The sequence below is a fragment of the Podarcis filfolensis genome (assembly GCF_964270895.1).
Source record: "Podarcis filfolensis genome assembly, chromosome: 1".
Taxonomy (NCBI): Eukaryota; Metazoa; Chordata; class Lepidosauria; order Squamata; family Lacertidae; genus Podarcis; species Podarcis filfolensis.
This window is the reverse complement of record NC_139604.1, coordinates 94,638,153-94,658,186: the sequence shown is the minus strand read 5'-3', so window position 1 is coordinate 94,658,186 and position 20,034 is coordinate 94,638,153. Positions and strand designations below refer to the sequence as shown.

Below are 20,034 nucleotides of genomic sequence, written 5' to 3'. Positions count from 1 at the left end.
AGGTTACTGCAGGTGCATTTTTCCACGAAGAGCCTTGCTGGGTGATAAATGTCTCGGGGCCTCGGGACTATACCCCTGTTTAAAGGGCTCTAAATCCAGAAGCAACCTAGCACTTGTTACTTACTGTTATTGAGAGTGTGCTCGCCACCACCACATCAATGCGATCCACAGAGAAAGGGTCAAATTGCTTATCTGGGCGACGCATGAAGTCATGTTTGAGAATATAGCCGCTCTGCCCATTGAATTCAAAGAGAGCCAGGTTCTGCTGCATGGGAATATCTGTTAAGGGAGCAGGCCAACAGGAATAAACAGGTAGGAGTGTCTGTTAGCATGTATGTACAGTATGAATGAAAAGCAGACGAAATTGTGCTTCAGCAGCATATTCATTTCAGAGTCCTCAGTGTGCTTTACATAAAGGGGATTAGCCATCTTGGTACCTATTGGCTTACCCACGTTCCAGCACAGATTCTGAAAGTGCCCATTTGTTTTTAACTGCTCTGGCACCTTTATATGAGTGCACTCCTACACACATCTACTCAGGAGTAAACCCCCTGGCATTCTAATCGGTTTATTGCAGAGTTAACTCCACACAGCATCCTACTTCATGAGATGGATAGATGTAATAATTATGTTCCAACACTGATGTCACCTATGTGTAGAAAAATATATATATAGGCACCATCATGTATGAAAGCTGCATGTCTGTTTCATTCCATGTACACATGCTGGGAAGCTGCAAATTGACCATACACATGTGGTGAAAGAAGCACATCTGTACTTGTCACATGTGATGATATAAAACTTTCTCCTAAATGGAAATGATACTGATGTAGGAAAACATTCATGAGTAAAGTGCTGGTGGATGTTTGCACATAGGCACTGAGATACATAGGACAATAAATCAAACTAATAAGGAAGAATTTGAAGATAATGAGGAAACTGCATCTTCCTACCACTTCTATTGGGTATCCAATATCTTCTATTGGGTATCCAGTTTTAAAATGAATGAACACCTCAGTCCACTTTCTCATTACATTCCTTGTCCCATTCCTCTTACAATTCCATCGACACCTTCATTCTCTTGTGTACTTTTTTTGATTCATCCTGCCTCCCTTTCTCCCAAATTTATTACACTGCCTCCCCGCAAGTTCCCATCTGTTCACTTTATCCTTTCCTTTTCCTCCCACTCTTCTCCTCATCACACAACTCTGCTCTTCTGTGCATGAGTGTAAGGAAGAAAGGAAAATTACTGAAGAGATGGAACAGAAGTCATACTGGTCATTGTGTTCCAAGGGAGACTGAACCCCTTCCCTTCCTCACAGTGAAATGAGAGTAGATCAAACTTTGCAAGGCTGCAGCTATGAGGGAGGTCACAGATGTTGCATTACATTACACATCCACTGCAGGTCAGGCATCCCTTGTGTGCGCTGACTTGCTATATTAGCACTGCAACAAGCATCTGGTAATGTCATCTGCACCAGCAACATATGGTAACTGCTGTAGGCAAGATGAAGTGCTGCACTCGTACTGTCAATATACACAATATATACTCCATTTCCCCCATTACAACAACAACAAAAAACCTCACATCTGAATAGAATCTGTGAATTCTGCTTCAGTTGTACCTGGCCATTCAATATCCAAAGAGGTTAGTGCCCTCCTGCCTGAATTACATTATGAGCTCCACTTACTGTTCTATGTATGCTGATTTAGCTTCCTGCCTTTAAGCTGCTCACCCTGAAGTCATGCCTTTCCGCCTTTCCATGAAGAAGTATTGATATTGCCACTATTTTCCAATGTCCCTCCCTGCCTGCATCCTATATATTCCCAGTCTTAAGAAGTTCTGAGCCCTAGGGTGAGTCTATATAGTCATTTCTATCAGGGACAAAAATCACCCTGTGGCAATTTGTCCTTATCAATCTCAGATTTTAGGTAATAGGAATACTTGTGGCCTCTTTCTTGTTTAACTTTTAGTAGGGTGGGCTGTGTTCTGTGTTAGACCTGCCTTTTTATATATATTGTGGGGTTGTTTTTTAGCTTTAAGTTTTGTTCTGGTTTTTTATACTTGGCTTTAATGTTTGTATCATTATGTAAGTCCTGTGGGTCACTTTTATATCTATATCTCTGAATGTAAAAAATGCCTGTTGAAACTTCATTTCTGGGTCGCCATATTCTATCAGATGGCTCTGGACTGGCCCTAGAGGCAAAAGGAAACAGATTCATTTGTGTTACAGGCAGTCCTTTGACCCCACCTGCTTCCTTTGAAAGGACACCTGGATTATATCCAAAGGTAGGTTTAATTTAGCAAAAAGCCCTTCCATGAGCACATTGGGGGCACCTAATTTTCACCAGCCTTTCCCCCCAATACTGCAGCCCCATCCCATTCTGTTCCAGAGAGTCTCCCAACTCTCAGGAGCAGAGTTTTGGGAAGGAAGCAGGGCTTCGGCAGGTTGGAGGGGATGGCAAAAATCAGGTTTGCCAAACTGCACAGCTGGCAGCCCTTTCTTTTGAAAACATCTGTCTTCAGCACATGTTGAGACTTTGCATTGGAAAGATCTCTAATTAAATGCTGCAAGCTTTGATGTTGACCCCTTGCATTTTTGGGTGATATGGGGAAATATCCAATATAGGGGGGAACACCCAGTAATAATAATAAACATAAATGAAGGAACACAAATGAAGAAAAGAAAAGAGAAAAGGCAAAGAAAGACATAGACATAGCAGGGTAGTGAAGCAGCTCTGGGAAATTTATGGGTGGTGGTGAAATTAAAAGAGTCAGAAAATTATTGATTGCCTATGAACAGGAAGGGGATGTAGGAGGTGCACCACTTACCAGTTGTCTGGAAGTTTAATGCCACCATTTGACAGCCAACATTCCAGAACATCTGAGGCATGTAGTTAGAAGAATCCATCCGCGTACCCTTGGGATAAATTCGGCTCATCTGCCTCTTGTTGTAGCTGAATTTTCCTAATAGGAGTTCCATCTCCGAAGTTTATTGCAGTATATGTGCCCTTGGCAGTTTTGCTCTTACAGGGTTCCCAGTATGAGCTTTTCATGGAGCTGTCCAGGGTGCTGCCTATATTCTGACTCTTCCCTTACTTCACCAGTCTGAAGTTTTTATTTACCTTGACTTGCCTGGCTCTTGTTTGGTGGAACATGAAACTTTGCTGTGAACCCTGCACTCCGCCCCCCCCCCCCCCGCATTGCTGTGCCCAGCACTTGGAAGAGAACACTACACAGCTAAAGTGTTTTTAAAGGTTTACTAAAGTTTAATATCACAGTGCTGCAAAGCTAACAACGACTTCTGTGTGAATCCTATAGAAATCAATAGGTACACCTTATATATAATAGTTCTAAGGAATACCCATTTTGGGAACTGGCTTTGAGTCATGGAAGATTGCAGTAGTTCACATTATTGGATTTTATCCACCGAAGTTTTCCTGTTCATGCAAGGACTTCCACTTGTGTGAACAGAGCGTCCCCTTTTCCTCCCCAGTTCATTCTCAGATCTGTTCTGGGGTTTCCCTAAATCCTGCAGAGCAAATCGTGTGTGTGTGTGTGTGTGTGTGTGTGTGTGTGTGTGTGTAGGACCACACAGGGAGAGGAGATAGATATGTTCAGTTTCATAGTAAGTCCTTGTGCAAACAGGACAACTTCATTGGATACAACCTCTTGTTTCCAGACAGTAACATTATGATTGGCTGCATGTGACATGACCTAGAATGAACTTTTAAATATGTGAATAGGTGCACTTGCAGGTGCGCCAAAGAAAAAAGAAAAAGGATACTCTACAAACTGGATGGGCGATTTGGTCAGCAGGTCATAAGCTTTCATCTCAGTGAAGGAGGAAACGACATAACTCCGGTTCTTCTCTGGAAAAACAAGCAAGGTAAACATAAATCATGCCCAATGCTCCAGATCCTCCTATTCTACCATATTTTCTTCACTATCAGCCCCTTGCTATTCACAAATAAAGACACTGTTTATGCATGATCCTCTGACTCAGAGTAGTACGAAATATCAAGTTTGATTTGGGTTTTGATGGAGGTTGATTTGAGGACCTTTCTCTGCATGGTAGTTTCCCAAGGGAGTTGCTTAAGCAGCACTGAAGCCCTCAGACAGTATCACCTGAGCAAGTGTTTTGGTTGTGGAAGTAATCAGTAATCAACTGCTAATCAAATCTGTGGGTAAACAGCATTTCTTGCAAGGACTATTGGCACATTTTTGAAACCTAGAGGGATGGTGCCCATAACTTCACTGCAAAGTGTTCCACGGTGTCCCTTCTACACCTGTCCATGACATTTATTTATTTTTACTTTCTCTTTTTCTTCTTCATGCATTTAACCTGTCCACCTATCTGCCCTAGTTCAGGAGGCCTTGCCACATGTGTGGCTTCTGCAATAGCGTGACAGTAGTTCTCTGCTTATGTTAAGGTGAGACCACCTACATTGCTTTGCTATGTTTGAAGATGGGAATGGCTACTCTAGATTCAGGAAAGGGGCAGAAGGCTTAGAAGTAATTGGTATAAAGGATCTGGAGCTGCTGGTCCTTTTTTGGAGTAGAATCAGCTATTGTTGCCTAATATTTTTAGAAGAAGCAGCTTATTTTATAGTAAGTGCATAATCTTAATTAGTCCTTTGTTCCATTTCCAGACTTCTTTTCCAGGAGTTTTATGTAGTCCGCAATTTTATTTAGTAAAAATATGAGGATTCAGAATCCCCCAGCTTTTTGTCTGACACTAAATCAGTTGGGAATCAAAACTTGGAGGGGGGGAAGCTCAGCATTTCATCAGGCTTCCCATCAGTTCCATAAATCCTTTCAAGGACACTCAATACTTCACCCAAGCTCATGAATCTTTTGATATGCTTTGGCAGATGTAATGAAAACATGGCTCATGATATATGGTTTCAAGTATGCAATCTTCTCCCTTTCAGTTCTCAATTACATTGGGGCAGATACCAGAGTAACTCCAGGTGCAGGGGAAATTTTCTGGGTTTACACAGCCATACTGAAGAAAAGCATCTGATTCAGGGGCTGCAAGCCAGGAACACTTATCTACAGGTCAGCACAGCTTTGGGATGTAGGGTCACCTACTTCTGCAACTCTAGCCTCCTAATAACCTCTATAAAAGGGAAGTAGGAATAATCTGTTAGGAGGCTGGTTAGTAGCTTTGGTTAGTGCTGCATGACTGTGCTCCAAACCTGATGCATTTTCTACTGCACCTTGCCTTGCTCTGCCCTAAATCTATGCCTGTTCTGGATTTCACCTGGCCTATTTGCCCTTCCCCCTCCAGATACACCACCTTTGTCCAGTCTTAAGAAAACGGCGTTTTCTTAAAATAAAACCCTTAACAACTAGTTTGTTTTGTTTCAAGGAAATACAGTTTTGTGAAGTAGGTGATTTGGAGCACAGAATCAGCAAGAGGGAGGTATTTAACACCTTTCTTGGGCTGCCACCTTCTCTGCTCCACACCATCTTAGGAAGACTTCTTTTCCCTACACAGGATTCCAAAAGCATGTAATTTGTTGTTCAGCCTTTACAGTGGAGCCAACAGATGACAACTAAATGCATGCAGATAGAGTATATAGCTCTAAATACCTGAAAACACGACATTCAATAGGACAGAGACAATAAATCTTTGCTTACGTGCTGAGTTTTCAAAGCATTCGAATTTGATGGGCTGGATGTAATTAACCAGGCTGGACATTTCTTCATATGCTGTCACTTCTAGACCTGCTGTACCCTAAGCAAAATTAGGACAGTTAGAGGAAAAGGCATATCATACAGACTGACAGAATGGTTTTTATTGATAAAGCCCAGTGGCAGACACAGCCCTAAACAGAATCAGAAAGTAGTGGGTAGAACTCAGAAGAACAGTCAGTGAGAACCACGTATCTTTTTCCTTGAGTATAGTTTGCTCTGATCCAGCTGGAGAAGCACAGATATGCAGAAGCAAGCTATCTCCTTTGTGTGTCTCTCTAGTCGGATGAGGACCAGAGTGCACAAATGAGTGGGGTGTGTGCAGCTGCTCCCCTGCCTCAGCAATATTGCTAGGACAAAATTGGCCCATAGAGAACAGGGGGTGGGGAATGTGTAGACTTCCAGGCAGCACAATGTCTTGGACCAGTCCTGGACAGGTGGAAAGCACAATTCCACCAAACAGCTGGAAAGTAGGAAGATTTTTTTAAAAAACAAAAACATGTTACTTTTAAAGTGTTCTTTAAACTAAGAGCAGTAATTGTACCTCATCAGACTGCATCTTTTTAATCTCCTCTTCATCCAGGTTTCCCATGTCTTCCTCTACTTCAGATACTTCTTCAGTCACCTCACCTGACTTCACTGATAAATCAAAACAGAAATTAGTTCATTTGTGATGATTGCAACCAGGAGTACCAACTTGGCCCCGTGATGGTGGGTGCCCGGGGCCATGTGTGTGATGCAGCGTGCATGGCCCTGGCACTGAAATTTGTAGGTGTCTAGTCCCTTTATGGGGAATTTTATGGGTGCTCAGGCACCCAGTGCCCCATGGAGTTGCCACCTATGACTGCAACCAAGATCTGCCAGCTATTTGTCTAAAATCTTCTTTAGGATCTGAAATTCCTTCAGTCTGCAATTTCTATCCTTCCCAATCCATCTACCAAATCTGGAGGTCTACAGGCTCACCTTTAAGTGAGAACTGAATCAGACTTCCTCTTCCTCATACCTACTTTGGAGACGCTTTTGAAGTCACTGATAAAGCCACTCATTCTTATAAGTGAAATTCTGCCCTAAAATGGCAGTGTTGCCCTCTGTTTCCACATCAAATCATTGTGCTTATGTCAGAGCCTTAAAAACTGATTCCAGGCTTATCTGAATTCCCACCCCCCTCCCCAAGTAAGGCCCATCCCTTGTCATAATGTACCCTGTATATGATGAAGTGGACTCTAGTCCATGAAAGCTTGTGCAGTAATAACATTTGTTAGCCTGTAAGGTGTCACAAGACTGTTGCTCTTGCTGCGAAAGATTAACAGGGCTATCCCTATGGAATATACTACCTATGCTATCCTTGTCTACTGGTGTGGGCTGATCAGTCATGACATCCTCCAGACTTCTTGCTTTCTTCAGAGTCTCTTGGTTCTCCCCAGGTATGAACTGATTCTTCTTGTTCTTAATCAAGATTTTCCCCATGAGGTCCTGTGGGCTTGGCAGTGGGACTCCTGGTTTTAACTGCCCAGAAGAAAAGAAAAAGGTTAGCATTCATGCAAAGTTTAGGTTTTTGCATCACTTCTCTAGTGAAGATGTAGCACAAACTGCCAGGGCAACTTCAGACCAAGCTAACACCTGCTTGCACGATAACTTCATCCCATGTAGAAATTTGGCATCCCTATTCACTTACTGGAAATTTTTCAAGTGGCTCTGTCAGCAGCATGTCCCCAAATATTGTTCTACAGTACTCAGCCATCTTAGCCTGCTGCTTCGGCCTGTAAGAAAATATAGGTATAAAACACACACATGTCAAGCCTGAAGACTGGCATGATCCCTGCTCCATACCCCCAAATCCCCATCTGTCTCTTAGCATATGCATGGTTTGCCCAAGCTTACTGTCCCATGCAAATTGTTCTGACTAGACACATTTCTTACCCACCCCTCTACCCTTTGTCCAGAGTGCAATCTCAGCTTTTTCTCTAATCAGCAGACACTTAATACTTACGAGTCCACATGGTTCTCAAAGGACAGGATCACTGGATAAGGGGAGGTTTTGAAAGCGCTTTCTGCAATAGCCTCAATTGCATCCTGTATAAGGCATGAGGCAAATGAGAAAGAGAAAGAGAGATATTGGTACTTTGCAAACCAAGGAACTCCTTGTTCTTGGTAGTTATCCAGCTTTCAGAATGGCATCAGTCATTCCTGTATGAACCTTATGATATATCCAAAGCTTTTTAAAGGGCCTCCCATTTCTATAACCATATACAGTGAACAGAGGTGCTGGAACTCACCATGAACACCTCCCTCCATGGTCCATATGGAGATATCATAGCGAATTCATAGAGGAGACAGAGGGATTATGCATTCATTGGATAGCTGCATAGGGCCTCTGCATATACAACAGCATTCCCATACATTCCCATTCCCATTCTCTACACCACTGGAACCCTTGAAAACATGTGGCTTGTGATCTCAGAAAGAGAGCCTTTTGTGTGTATTGCTACATGCATGTGCAATTGTATGCATCCTGCTGAACACATGATGGTCAGGAGCAGAGCCAGCATCCCACTGAGAGTTTGCCACACGTGTTCATTGTGATATCATATGTGGCTTCTGTCTTACAGTGTCAATGTAACTCTGGATCATTTTCCAGGTTTGTTAACTGATATTAACCCAGAGTTCCTCAGTTCAGGAGTAACAGGGAATTCTGGTTTAATACATGCCAGAACTGTCACACTGAACTAAGTGTGCAACAGGAGGAGGAGGACCGAGTGAGCGAGGAGCACTCAGACCCAGCACTTGTTCCTGGCTTCTGCTTTATGAAGCCTCAAACTATCATCTGTTGAGGCCTATAGGAAAAGATTGCATTTATTCATTTTATCATCTTAGGCTGTAGATTGTACAGTGGTACCTTTGGTTACGAACTTAATTCTTAACCTGAAACTGTTCTTAACCTGAGGTACCACTTTAGCTAATGGGGCCTCCCGCTGCTACTGTGCGATTTTTGTCCTCATCCTGAGGTAAAGTTCTTAACCCGAGGTACTACTTCCGAGTTAGCGGAGTCTGTAACCCGCAGTGTTTGTAACCCGAGGTACCACTGTAATTTGTAAGTCCCTTGGGGACAAAGGCCATATCTGTGTTCTGTACAGTGCAAAACCCACTGTTGGTACTAAAAATTGTTGACAAGTAATTGAAATACTTTTGCTGTCATCTGTCTACTTTAAATTCAACCCGATTTGAATGGCTGTCTTAGAGAGCAGTAATTTGTTTTTATAGAGCATAGTAAAGTTTTAAATTACACTAGACGGCAGTTCATTACTTACATTTCCCTTATATTTGGATGATGAGACTATTTCAATTTTTATTCATTCTTTTAAGTCCAGGTGCAGCAGCATTCTTGTCACATTTTGGTTTGATGGTTCTATCCCTCATGTTCTCCTGGTATTAAGGGGCTAACTACATGTTACACTGCAGCTGCATGCAGTAAAGCCATAACGGCCTGCAGCAAAGTGCCCTCAGAAGTGGGAGCTGGCTCTGGAGAAGTGATGGACGGAAACTTTCCATCACCTTCCTCATTTAAAGAAAATACAACAACTGAGGGCACATGCAAAGGAGACAGGGCCTTTCAGGTCTTCATTATATGGAGCTGCAGAGTAACATGTAGTTTGTATGTAGTTTGTTTCTATCATCTCTCTCTCTCTCTCTCTCTCTCTCTCTCTCTCTCTCTCTCATCTATCTATCAATAACTTTGTTAGCCAAGTCCTAATCTTCTTTCCTCACATAATTTCTTGTTTATGACAGAGATAGAGATGGGAGAAGTACAACCCTGCTCGTTCTCCTTGGTCTTCTGTTATTTTAAATCATGAACACCCCCCCAAAAAACCCCACCACCCCTCATACCTATCTGCCTTCTTGTTCTCCTGTTGCATTACTTCTGTGACATCATGCAACTGTTATTTTACCATGTATTTAATTCTGGGGTGAATTGGAGAAAATCAGTAGGCCAAGGTTAAGCACCTCCTCCTCTTGCCCATCAGTTCTACCCTTCAAATTCCTTCCTAGCCCTTGCATTAGCATTAGAAAAGTCAGGAGGGAACACCATGTTCTCCTGTAGCCAATCACAGCTGCATGATGAGCCATGCACACCTGTAAGCACGTATTTGCTGAGCTTGAACTTTAAACTTTTTAAATACATGGACTTCAAATCTCTTGGATATGAAACACTTCTCAGAGAGCAACAATTTGGGAAATGCACAAATGGAAGGCACAATAAGATTTCCAAACAAATCCCACAGACACTTTCTCAGCTTTTTGTTTTTATTTTGTAATCATACTCTGTGCATTTGTCATTAACTTTTCTTTATTCCCCTACCGACGCTAGTAATTGGTAGCTTACGGTAACATTGCTTTTATCTCTAATTATCTGCCTTCTTTCTTCTGCTCCATTCTGCGACATCGTGCAATTGTATACTGTGCTATTTTATGACTTCTTTGTGGAAGCTGAGCCTTGATATGCAGCATTAGTACTAAGGTTCAACATGGCCTAGAACTTGATATTACCTCTTGCTAAGCAACTGTTCCTGATTGAACAAGCAGCAGAGAACTAGGAGGAGGCTGTTATGGTGCCTCTGTACGTAATCTGCATTTCAAAGGAATGTGCTGCAGGTTGAAAGCAGGAGAGCGTCACCTCCCCCACCTACAGCTATTTTGGAGAGGAAGGCAGCCATAGGAAGAGGGGAGGAAACATACATTACTTAAGCTATAATGAAAGGTGCATGCTGCGTTAATGGCCTGTAATTCCTTTTCAAGGTTCATTGTTGTGGTGCAGAGCAATCCTTCCATGTAATTATAGCTCCAGTGAAGCACAATAGCACTCTATTTGTTTTGCAGGTTGGGTGGTGCAGTGTAAAGGGGGCCGTGATGTCATAAGATCTGGAATGTGAAATTGTGAACACCAAAACCACAAGCATAATAGAGAAGCTAATCATTAAAGTAGGAGAAGGGAAAACGGCCTTTCATCTTTGCTCATTCCCTGCTGATGCAATTACTGTTGGAGGTACTAGTCCACTATAATCTAGCTGGATATGCCTGCCAGAACTTTGCGCATTTTTGCATCCAGAAAAAAGGCTTTGCAAGGTCTTCAAATAGCTTGGGAGAGAAAAAATGCAGGTAGACATCAAGACTCTGGGTCACAGACATTGAGCAGATAGTTGGGTCGCTAATGATGTATATGTTCTAAGTACTTAACTTGCATATGTAAGACCAGGCATAGGCAAACTCGGCCCTCCAGATGTCTTGGGACTACAACTCCCATCATCCCTGACCACTGGTCCTGTTAGCTAGGGATGATGGGAGTTGTAGTCCCAAAACATCTGGAGGGCCGAGTTAGCATAAGACCCAGGATTTCAGTTTGCTATATTGGTTATCTTTGGTGTTAAATTAAAACTATTCCGCTTTGTAAGACATGGAAGTAGATTCATAACTGTAAGCCACAAAGAAAATACATTTTACTGTATTTTATTTGATGTCAGATGGCATAGATGAGTAGAAGCTGACTAAGCCAGAAAGAATAGCTCTTACACTGATAAATGAAAATGGGGGCTGGGGGTGTGTGAACAAACCAATAAAGCAATATGAAAATATGGACACTTTACATTGTGAAGAGCCCTAATGTCTGGCTAAGGTTGTTTTCTGTGTCTCAGCACATTCTTTGTACTCAGTCTAGGCCTCAGTCTAGAGCAGGGGTAGGCAACCTAAGGCCCATGAGCCAGATGCGGCCCAATCGCCTTCTCAATCCGGCCCGCGGATGGTCCGGGAATCAGCTTGTTTTTACATGAGTAGAATGTGTCCTTTTATTTAAAATGCATCTCTGGGTTATTGATGGGGCATAGGAATTCGTTTGTTCCCCCCCCCAAAAAAATATAGTCCAGCCCACCACATGGTCTGAGGGATGGTGGACCAGCCCACAGCTGAAAAAGGTTGCTGACCCCTGATCTAGAGTGAATGTCATGCAATGGCTAGTATTGGGCTGGGGAGGGGAGAAATAGTTGCTTCAGTTTTCCATATCTACCTCATGGGGACATTACTTTGAGTTCTTTGGAGGAAAGATAGTATCCCAGGCTTTTTAAAATGCCAGCTGAGTTTGATTTTATTCTGTGAGGATGCTGATATTCCCCCCCCCCATTGCTTCAGTGCCTCTTAAATCTTTTGTTTCTATCATTTCAACTGTGTTAGTGTGTTAACGGCCCTGTTAATGGCCACGCTAAAAATACATATGTAAAACAATGTAGTGAACAACTTATATTTTTGACATTTAAAGCCCTTCGAGTCAAGAACACCTGAAAGATTCCCTGTCTCCTAGTGTCTCTGCCTCAACTAAAATAGTCATCAGAGTCCCTGTTCTGGGTTCTCCCACTGCCTGAGGTAGATACACTGAGTGGCTATCAGAAAAAGGCTTCTCAGTGGTGGTGGACTGATTTTTTTAATGTCCTTGCCAGGTACACTCACCCAGGGGTGTATGAAGGGGGGAGGCGGAGGGGGCGGGCCGACCCGGGCACCACTTTGGGGGGTGACAAGATGGCCTGCTGCCCCCCAGCTGTAGAGCGGCCAAGGGCACGCGTGCAGTTAGTATGGGCACCACTCGCATGGCGTCCGTACGGGCTGCCTCTCACACGGCAACCGTATGGGCTGCCGCACATGCGCAGATCATACAGACGTCGTGCGTGCGCCGCTGGGTCCCACCCCGGGTGTTGGAGAGGGTTTCTCTGCCACTACACTCACCTGGAATCAAATCTGATGTCATTTTGGCACCAGGCAAAGATTATTTATTTTCACAAATTTTATCTGCTTTATCTGACTAGGTTTGTTATGTTTTTCTGTTTCTTCTATGAATGTTGATGTTTTCAGTATTTTTTTAAATCCGTGTTTTGAAATTGTGAAATCTCTAAAAACAAAAGGTAAAAAAAACCCCATCTAAAGATAGAAGAAGAAGAAGAAGAGTTTGGATTTGATATCCCGCCTTTCACTCCCCTTCAGGAGTCTCAAAGCGGCTAACATTCTCCTTTCCCTTCCTCCCCCACAACAAACATTCTGTGAGGTGAGTGGGGCTGAGAGACTTCAAAGAAGTGTGACTGGCCCAAGGTCACCCAGCAGCTGCATGTGGAGGAGCGGAGACGCGAACCCGGTTCCCCAGATTAGGTGACTACCGCTCTTAACCACTACACCACACTGGCTCTCACAGTGTACCTTGAACAATATTTCAGTTATCAATATTTCAGATATCTGTACCTTGAACAATATTTCAGTTGTCATGGTGAATCCATGGGTGATAATAGGCTCCTCATCTGGAGGACGCCCCTTCCAGCAATCAAGTTCCACACAGCGGCAGCCAGCCAATAGGGTCTGCCGATACATTTCAGGAGAGGAGATTCCAGAAAATTGTCCAGCTGCAAAAAAAAAAAAAAGGGGGGGAGGGGGAGGAGGAAATATGAGCCTGTCATCATTGTCTATGCAGCCATATCTTTTGAATGAAGAGAAGAGAAACTCATTTCTGTTACACAAATATTTAAAACTTTTATTTCTTTTTAAAAAATGACTTGTGACTTTTACGTTTCCAAAAATTCAGAAAACTTTAATTCACCCATGACACAATTGAAATTATAAATATTGCTTACACACACACACACACACACACACACACACACACACTGCTATATAATTGTGGGTCGTATTGAAAATTGTTATATATTTAAAACCCTTTCTTAAAAAAGAATTGTTATATAACTTATTTCAGAATAGGTAGACAGAAGTAGACATGTGGACTGTAGCAAAACAAAAATAACAATAAGTAGAGCATATACGTAAAAGGAACATGAAACAATATCTACAGCACAATCAAGCCAGTGTTATACATATAAAGATAGTTATGGACAATTCTACTATAAATTTTGGATAATAGTTTGTCCATCTGTTCTCTATTTGTTTGGACACCTTTCATAATATCAGCACCAATCTTGGCACAAGGGTTGCCGAGGTGGGGGCAATGGTCTTCATTTACATCTGGATCTACATTTTGAATCAAGATGGCAGACCAAAATGTGATTTTGACATGACTTTACCTGGTTTTTGGCACAGGTTCTGCCACTTCATTAACAAACTTGACATGAGGGATCCTAAGGTAGGGGCAGCCATCTTCCTCAATGTTTGGATGCTGAGTGCCATTTTTATTCAAGATGGCAGACCAAAACATGACTTTGCCTGATTTCTGGTGTGACAGGTCCATTCACAAATTTTAAAGTGTTTAAAAATTTTAATATTTTTTGGTTTCTACAAATTCCCAGGCATTGCCAGGCATTCCCTGCTAGGGATAAATAAGTCATGGCCTGATGAACAGTTTTCATAATGAAAGTAAGCTACAAAGCTAAGTCAAGGGTCAGTAGCTACCCTCTTGCAATACAACAGCTAAGCTAGTAGAAATTGACATTTCCCTCATGGTTGCATACCTGTTAGGTAGGTGTTGTGGGACGAGTTGATGAAGTAGTGAGAGAGTGGCTGGCTCATATCTTGGTGCAGCAAGAGTTTGTCCTGTGATACTATACTGTTTTCAGGACCACATAGGAACCAAACCATTCCTTCTGGAGACAGCTGCCCTGCAAGATAATTTTTAAAATGTTACTATTGCTGGTAACAAAATACAAAGGCCTTGAGGAACTGAGTTTGCATATTCCTGCCCATCTAAGCAGTGATTGATTTCAGTGGGGCCACTATGAGTATTATTTAGTTAGATACACCCAATGATTTTAAGCTGCCCTAGGCCCAGGCTACTGAAAGATTTCCATGTAATAAACAGATTCCTCCTCTTCCCCCGAAGGCTTTGCACCACCCACGACTCCTCATCCTCTGCTACCACCTCCTGTCACCATCACCAATAAAAAGGAGGTCAAAATGGAGGCCAGTAGTGAGTGGGATAAGGTGAGGCGGAGGTGGCACCAGAGGCAGGGAAGGAGCTCCTCAGGGACCCAGATCTTCTGTCCCTCCCAGCTGTCCTGAGACTGCTGCCCTGAAGCAACTGCCTCACTGAGCCTTGAGGGCAGGCCATCCCTGGCTGCCTTAAAAATGGACCTCTATGACCATCTCTATCTGGTTTTCATTTGCAAGGTTTTCATTTGATCTTTTGTAATGTTACATTTGATGTTTTAAGCATAGTTGTAATCCATTTAGGGCTTCCCCCCCTGGAATTGCAGTGATATAGAAATAATAATAATAACAACAATATTACGATACATACTTCTGCTGATGGAAAAAATAAACTCACCTCTTTGAATATTCATCCCACTGGGCTCATACTTGTCTATGAGACCCTGTACCTGTTGTGGCTTGGCAGGGGGGAAAAGCATGTCATTGAGGTGAGAATCTCGCTGTTTCTTGTTAATGAATTTTGTCAAGTGGTCTTTGGTCATGTACGGCTTGGCTTTCGAATGGCTAAGCAGAGATAATGGAAAAAGGACAAAGAGAGAGTGGTGTCTTTAGATGTTCTGGAAAATCCCTCTTAGCAGCAAGACAACTTTTCCTACACTCATTTGTGGTTTTGGCATGACTAGTTCCTTCTTACCCATGCCCTGTCCGATACTTTACATTTGGTATCAGCAGTACTACAAGATGTGGGGGGACTGGGGATTTATCATGCTAAAACGGTCATCCAGTAGCATGAAGTGGGTGCTGGAAAAACATGCACTGCAATGTTGGTGTAAGTAGAAGTTATGGGGATAATTAGGCATTATAGTTAGAGATGGCAACAGCATGCTCACATTTAGTCTGACCGTAAGCACACTTAATTCTGTACTGGATAGTGACCAATGTTAACAAAATGGTGGGAGGAATAGGAATAATCTTGCTACCCTTCACCACTTTTTCATTTAAAAAGTAACAGTGCTGTCAATCTAGCAGTCTGCAAAATTCCAGCTGGTTCTCACAGCCTCCCTTTGCCTGTGCAGTATCCCTTCTCTCCCACACATGCTGGCTGCTACATAATGGAGGCTTACTGTGAGGTAAATATCTCGTCGATCTCTGGGCGAGGACATAGATTCATCAGGAACGTTTTGTACACAGCTTCAGGGAAGTCCTCTGGATTGATGCCGTCATTCTGGAAGCAGAACAGCAATACTTGATGACTGTTATCAACCCTTTTGTGGACTTCATTTCCAAAATGAAGGGGCCCAAAGCCTACCCTGGAAGTTGGGCCCTCTGTCCCAGATGCCCTTCCCTGCCCAGGCCCAGATATGCATACTTCAAATGTATTTCTACCTCCACCATCACTTGGTTTCAGTGTATCTATGTGGGGTTTTGTTGTGGTTCATTTGGTTGTTTGTGAGTCGTTTCGGTTTGTCTTGGCAAGATAAAGCAACTAACAAATTTAATAAATAATAATAAAAGTGTGCCAGGTGCACATCACTCAGTAGTGAAGAATAAATACACTGTACTCAGCTCTACACGTATTCATACATATTCTTGTTTTCATTTGTGTGTGTGTGTGTGTGTGTGTGTGTGTGTGTGTGTGTACTCTAGGACTGAGACCTCTCACTGAACACAAATACTTTCTGAGGCTGAGCTAAGAGATTCCAAGGCTGAGACAAACCAAGAGGGATCTATTGAGTTGGTCAGTAGTACATTCTCTCTTCACAGTTCCTGTGATCTAAATAATCATCAGACACACACACCCTCCACACACACAGCTAGCTAAATACAAAGATACATTTAAAACTATGTGCATTTCAGCTCTAAATAGGCAGTGTTGTACTGTGGTACACTGCATACTGTACAGTAATGCAGGAGGTTCTCTGGAAAACTGACTTTTTTTTACAGCTGTTTTACTGTTGTGTTAGCAGTGGGCATCTATACTTCATAGAATTAAACTGGTTTAACTGCCATTCAGTTTCCTCAAGGAACCTGGGAAGTTAGGCACCTGTAACAGAACTTTCCAACCTACAATTCCCAAAAGTCTTTGAAAGAAGACATAAACTGGTATAAAATTAATATAAATTTGTTGGGCAGACATGTTTGTTGACTATGAGCCCTAGGCTATGGAGAATATACTTCTTACCTTGCCCTTCGGAAGATGGCAAGCACTTAATGCTGCTTCTACCCTTTTTCTGTCTGCAGGAAATGCTTGAAAAATACTGAAAGAGATAGAAAAGGGTGAGTGAGAGCGAAAGTTATTGGGGAAGAGCTATTTGGCAAAACTTCCAGTGGGAAAGGCAGTCCGTATAGAGAAAATGGCAAATTGCCCAACATGTAAGCTATTAGTTGTCTCCATGAACTAGTTCAGCATAGGCTCCAACTATACAACCAGAACTATAAGCAATAGTTATCTGATACTTCCTTCCCCTTTTCTTTTAGGAGTAACTGTGACTGAGAAAAGACAAGCAGTTCATGTTATCCTTTTTTTAATTTTCTGGCAGAGTAGAGTAGATGACTTGCCTCACTAAGAGACAAAGTGTCACACCCCTCAGCAGTTCTTTGATTCTGGCAATCTGGCATCTGGCAATGAAAGTGTTTTTGAGAACTCCATAAATTCAGGAGCCTACTCTTCTTTTCTGTGTTTGTTTTTTCTTGCCAATCTGATGTTGAATGGTGCCAAGTTATGTTCCTCTGCAGATAAATGAAATGGCAACCTGTCTTCTGCTATCCTTATTGTTGTTGTTGTTGTTGTTGGATGATGATGATTTAATATTTTAAAATTGTTATTATTATAAATTTTCCACAAGTGAGGAAGCCAGAGAGAGTGAGTCTTCCTAGGATTGGAAGGCAGGGGGATGAAGTTGTTCAAGGTTGGACTGTTTCAAATTTTCATTCAGCTATGAAATTCAGTGGGTGACCTTAAGCTAGTCACATTCTCTCAGCCTAATGTGCACCACACCATGCATTTAAAACGCACAGCTTCCCCCAAAGAATCCTGGGAACTATAGTTTTTTTAAAGGGTGCTGTAGCTACGCTAGGGGTAAACTACAGTTCCTGGGATTCTTTGGGGCTTTAAATGAGCTTTAAATGTGCTTTAAAAGTATGGTATGGATGTGACCTCACAGGCTCGCTGTGAGAATATACTTGGGGTAGGGGAAACTGTTATGCCCCCTTAAGGTCATTGGAGGAAAGGCAGAGTAAAAATGTAATAAACAGATAAATAAACAATTAAGTTGAGGCAAACCTGGTTTCACAACATATAGCGAGTGCTGTAGAACAGCTTGATTTGTCCTGGGATTTGAAACCTGGTAAATTTTACCTCAGCCCTCTGAACTGTATAGCAGACTGGACCTCTCTAAGCATCCCCTCCCAAAAGAACCCCTGGGCAGCCATTTGTCCAAGAAGATCCCTCGATAATGCAGTCATTCAAGTTTGTCACACACCATCAGTAGTCAAAAGAAGCACAATGCACATGCCGTACTCACTTCCTAACAGGAATTTTCCCCTCACTATTCAGTTGCAGTTTCAGCTTCACCAGTCTGTGGAAACATTCAAAATAGACAATCCTTGGCTAAGAGAAAAAAAATGGAACAAGGGAAGTATGGTAGCCATAACAATAGGGAAAAGTAAGATAACCGTAAGAATTATTGTTAGATTTAAAGCTGAAATTCGATTCCACATTGATTGGAAAAGTTATTAAATTCCACAGACTCGTCGCATTTGCAATCACAGGGAATCGTGAAGTGAATTGAAACTGAGATTTGGGCATCTTGTTTACTGACATCCCAAGCTAAACTCAAAGGCAACAACATTTCATATTGAGATGATTAATACAAGTCAGTGGAACTTGCCAGAGAATTAGCATCATGATGCTAAAAAGAATCTTCTGTTGATATCATACTTAAGCTTTCTGGATTGAATTGTTTATAGTACATTCCTCTCATCTCAGCACATGACTAGTTTCATGTCATCAAAATACAAAAGAAGTATAACAGTTGGAATGATACACGCTTGCAGTGTATCATCACCTGATCAGGTCCTAGCTAACCACGTCCTGCTTTGGGACACTATATGACATAAGGGACTGAAACAGGACATTCAACTCTCTCTCCCAGTTTTCCTTTTTCCAGCTGACATCCAGTATTCCATAGCTCTGTCCTCACTGGGCTGGCTTTTGGGGGGGAGGCACTGACACCTTACTTTTAAACTGTTGTTTTGTACTTTGCAAACTTGAGAGTTTCCATAAGCACCCCAAGGTTTATCTCGCGCTTTCTGTTGGCACTCAACACTTTAGCATGCTATTTGAAGGAATAGCAGAAAACACTTGGTAGTATGAAGTTATTTGATAACTACTTACATTCTCTCCAGGAAGGAATAGCGGGAAGCATTATATACAAAGGGGTTCCTAGAAATGACCATGATATCATCTGCCCAAGCCTGAAAAAACAAGATGTGTGTACACATGGAAAGACTGGAAAATGAACTGTGCAACACCCTCACTTCCAGTGCCGCTGAGCAAGCGTGTTATGGCCAAGTTCCACATGAAACTTGTTCATTCTCTGCCCTTGTTATCCTTTCTAAAGTGATGCCCTCCAGCTAGACAGCCATTGAAATAAATGATATTTAGTTTCTGGTATATAAGCTTTAAATCAGGATTTTAGTGGAACAAATTATTCTTTTCCCTGTTTAAAGAGTACATCTTACAGGTACCTGTCTATAATAAATAAAGAGCATCAAGGTAAAAAACCCACAAAAGTTTATTTATTAATTAACTTATATTCTGTCTTTCCTCCAAAGAGCTGAAGGTAAATAAGCAGACATCATTTTCTCAATTCCTGTTTTCTCAAGTTGAAAACAGGTGTGTCTTGCAAAGCATCCAGCAAACTTCATGGCCAGGCAGGGATTAAAACATTAATCTCTCATAGCCAAACCCAGCACTTCAAATATTTTACTGGCTTTCTCAGTGACTCAGCATGGAAACTCCATTTATCTTTTTGCTTGCGCAAACTTCTAGGATAACTGAGGAGCAGGGCAGCATAAACTGCTCTTTTTGTGAATAACATGTGCTCACTCTTTGAAAAATAACTTCTTTGCCCATCTTCCCATCACTCCTTTTGGAGTCAATTTCAGAACTCTTCATGATGCCCCAACCCAACCCCTTTTATAGTTTTTCAATACCTTTCCAACATTTTCTTTATAGGAAACAAAATTGTGAAAAGTGAGATCCACCAAATCAGGACCAGAAACCACAGTCAATGTCTTGAGAAAGAAATTGTTGTCTGGGAAATCCAGGTTGAAAACGTCTCGGAGCTTCTGGCTCTGCAAAGGATAAACAAACATGAACATTCCAAGTAGGAATGCAGAGGGGAGGACAAGTTGCCTGCCTGAAACAA

At 42.1% G+C, this 20,034-nt stretch overlaps 1 protein-coding gene across 3 annotated transcripts in view; it reads right to left on the bottom strand.

Moving 5' to 3' along the window:
* The window catches only part of PLCB2 (phospholipase C beta 2), a 51,638-nt gene that overhangs the window by 16,000 nt on the left and 15,604 nt on the right, over positions 1–20,034 (bottom strand). For all 3 annotated transcript variants that reach the window (XM_083610987.1, XM_083610989.1, XM_083610988.1), the window contains 16 exons: positions 19,820–19,960; positions 18,999–19,078; positions 18,127–18,180; positions 16,785–16,860; positions 15,727–15,827; positions 15,000–15,166; positions 14,188–14,334; positions 12,974–13,131; positions 7,692–7,774; positions 7,377–7,461; positions 7,036–7,207; positions 6,246–6,340; positions 5,648–5,744; positions 3,789–3,873; positions 2,834–2,958; positions 125–279 (listed from right to left, as the gene is read on the bottom strand). In XM_083610987.1, coding sequence (XP_083467113.1) covers positions 125–279; positions 2,834–2,958; positions 3,789–3,873; positions 5,648–5,744; positions 6,246–6,340; positions 7,036–7,207; positions 7,377–7,461; positions 7,692–7,774; positions 12,974–13,131; positions 14,188–14,334; positions 15,000–15,166; positions 15,727–15,827; positions 16,785–16,860; positions 18,127–18,180; positions 18,999–19,078; positions 19,820–19,960 — 1,821 coding nt within the window. The remainder of the gene's footprint in view (positions 1–124; positions 280–2,833; positions 2,959–3,788; positions 3,874–5,647; positions 5,745–6,245; positions 6,341–7,035; positions 7,208–7,376; positions 7,462–7,691; positions 7,775–12,973; positions 13,132–14,187; positions 14,335–14,999; positions 15,167–15,726; positions 15,828–16,784; positions 16,861–18,126; positions 18,181–18,998; positions 19,079–19,819; positions 19,961–20,034) is intronic.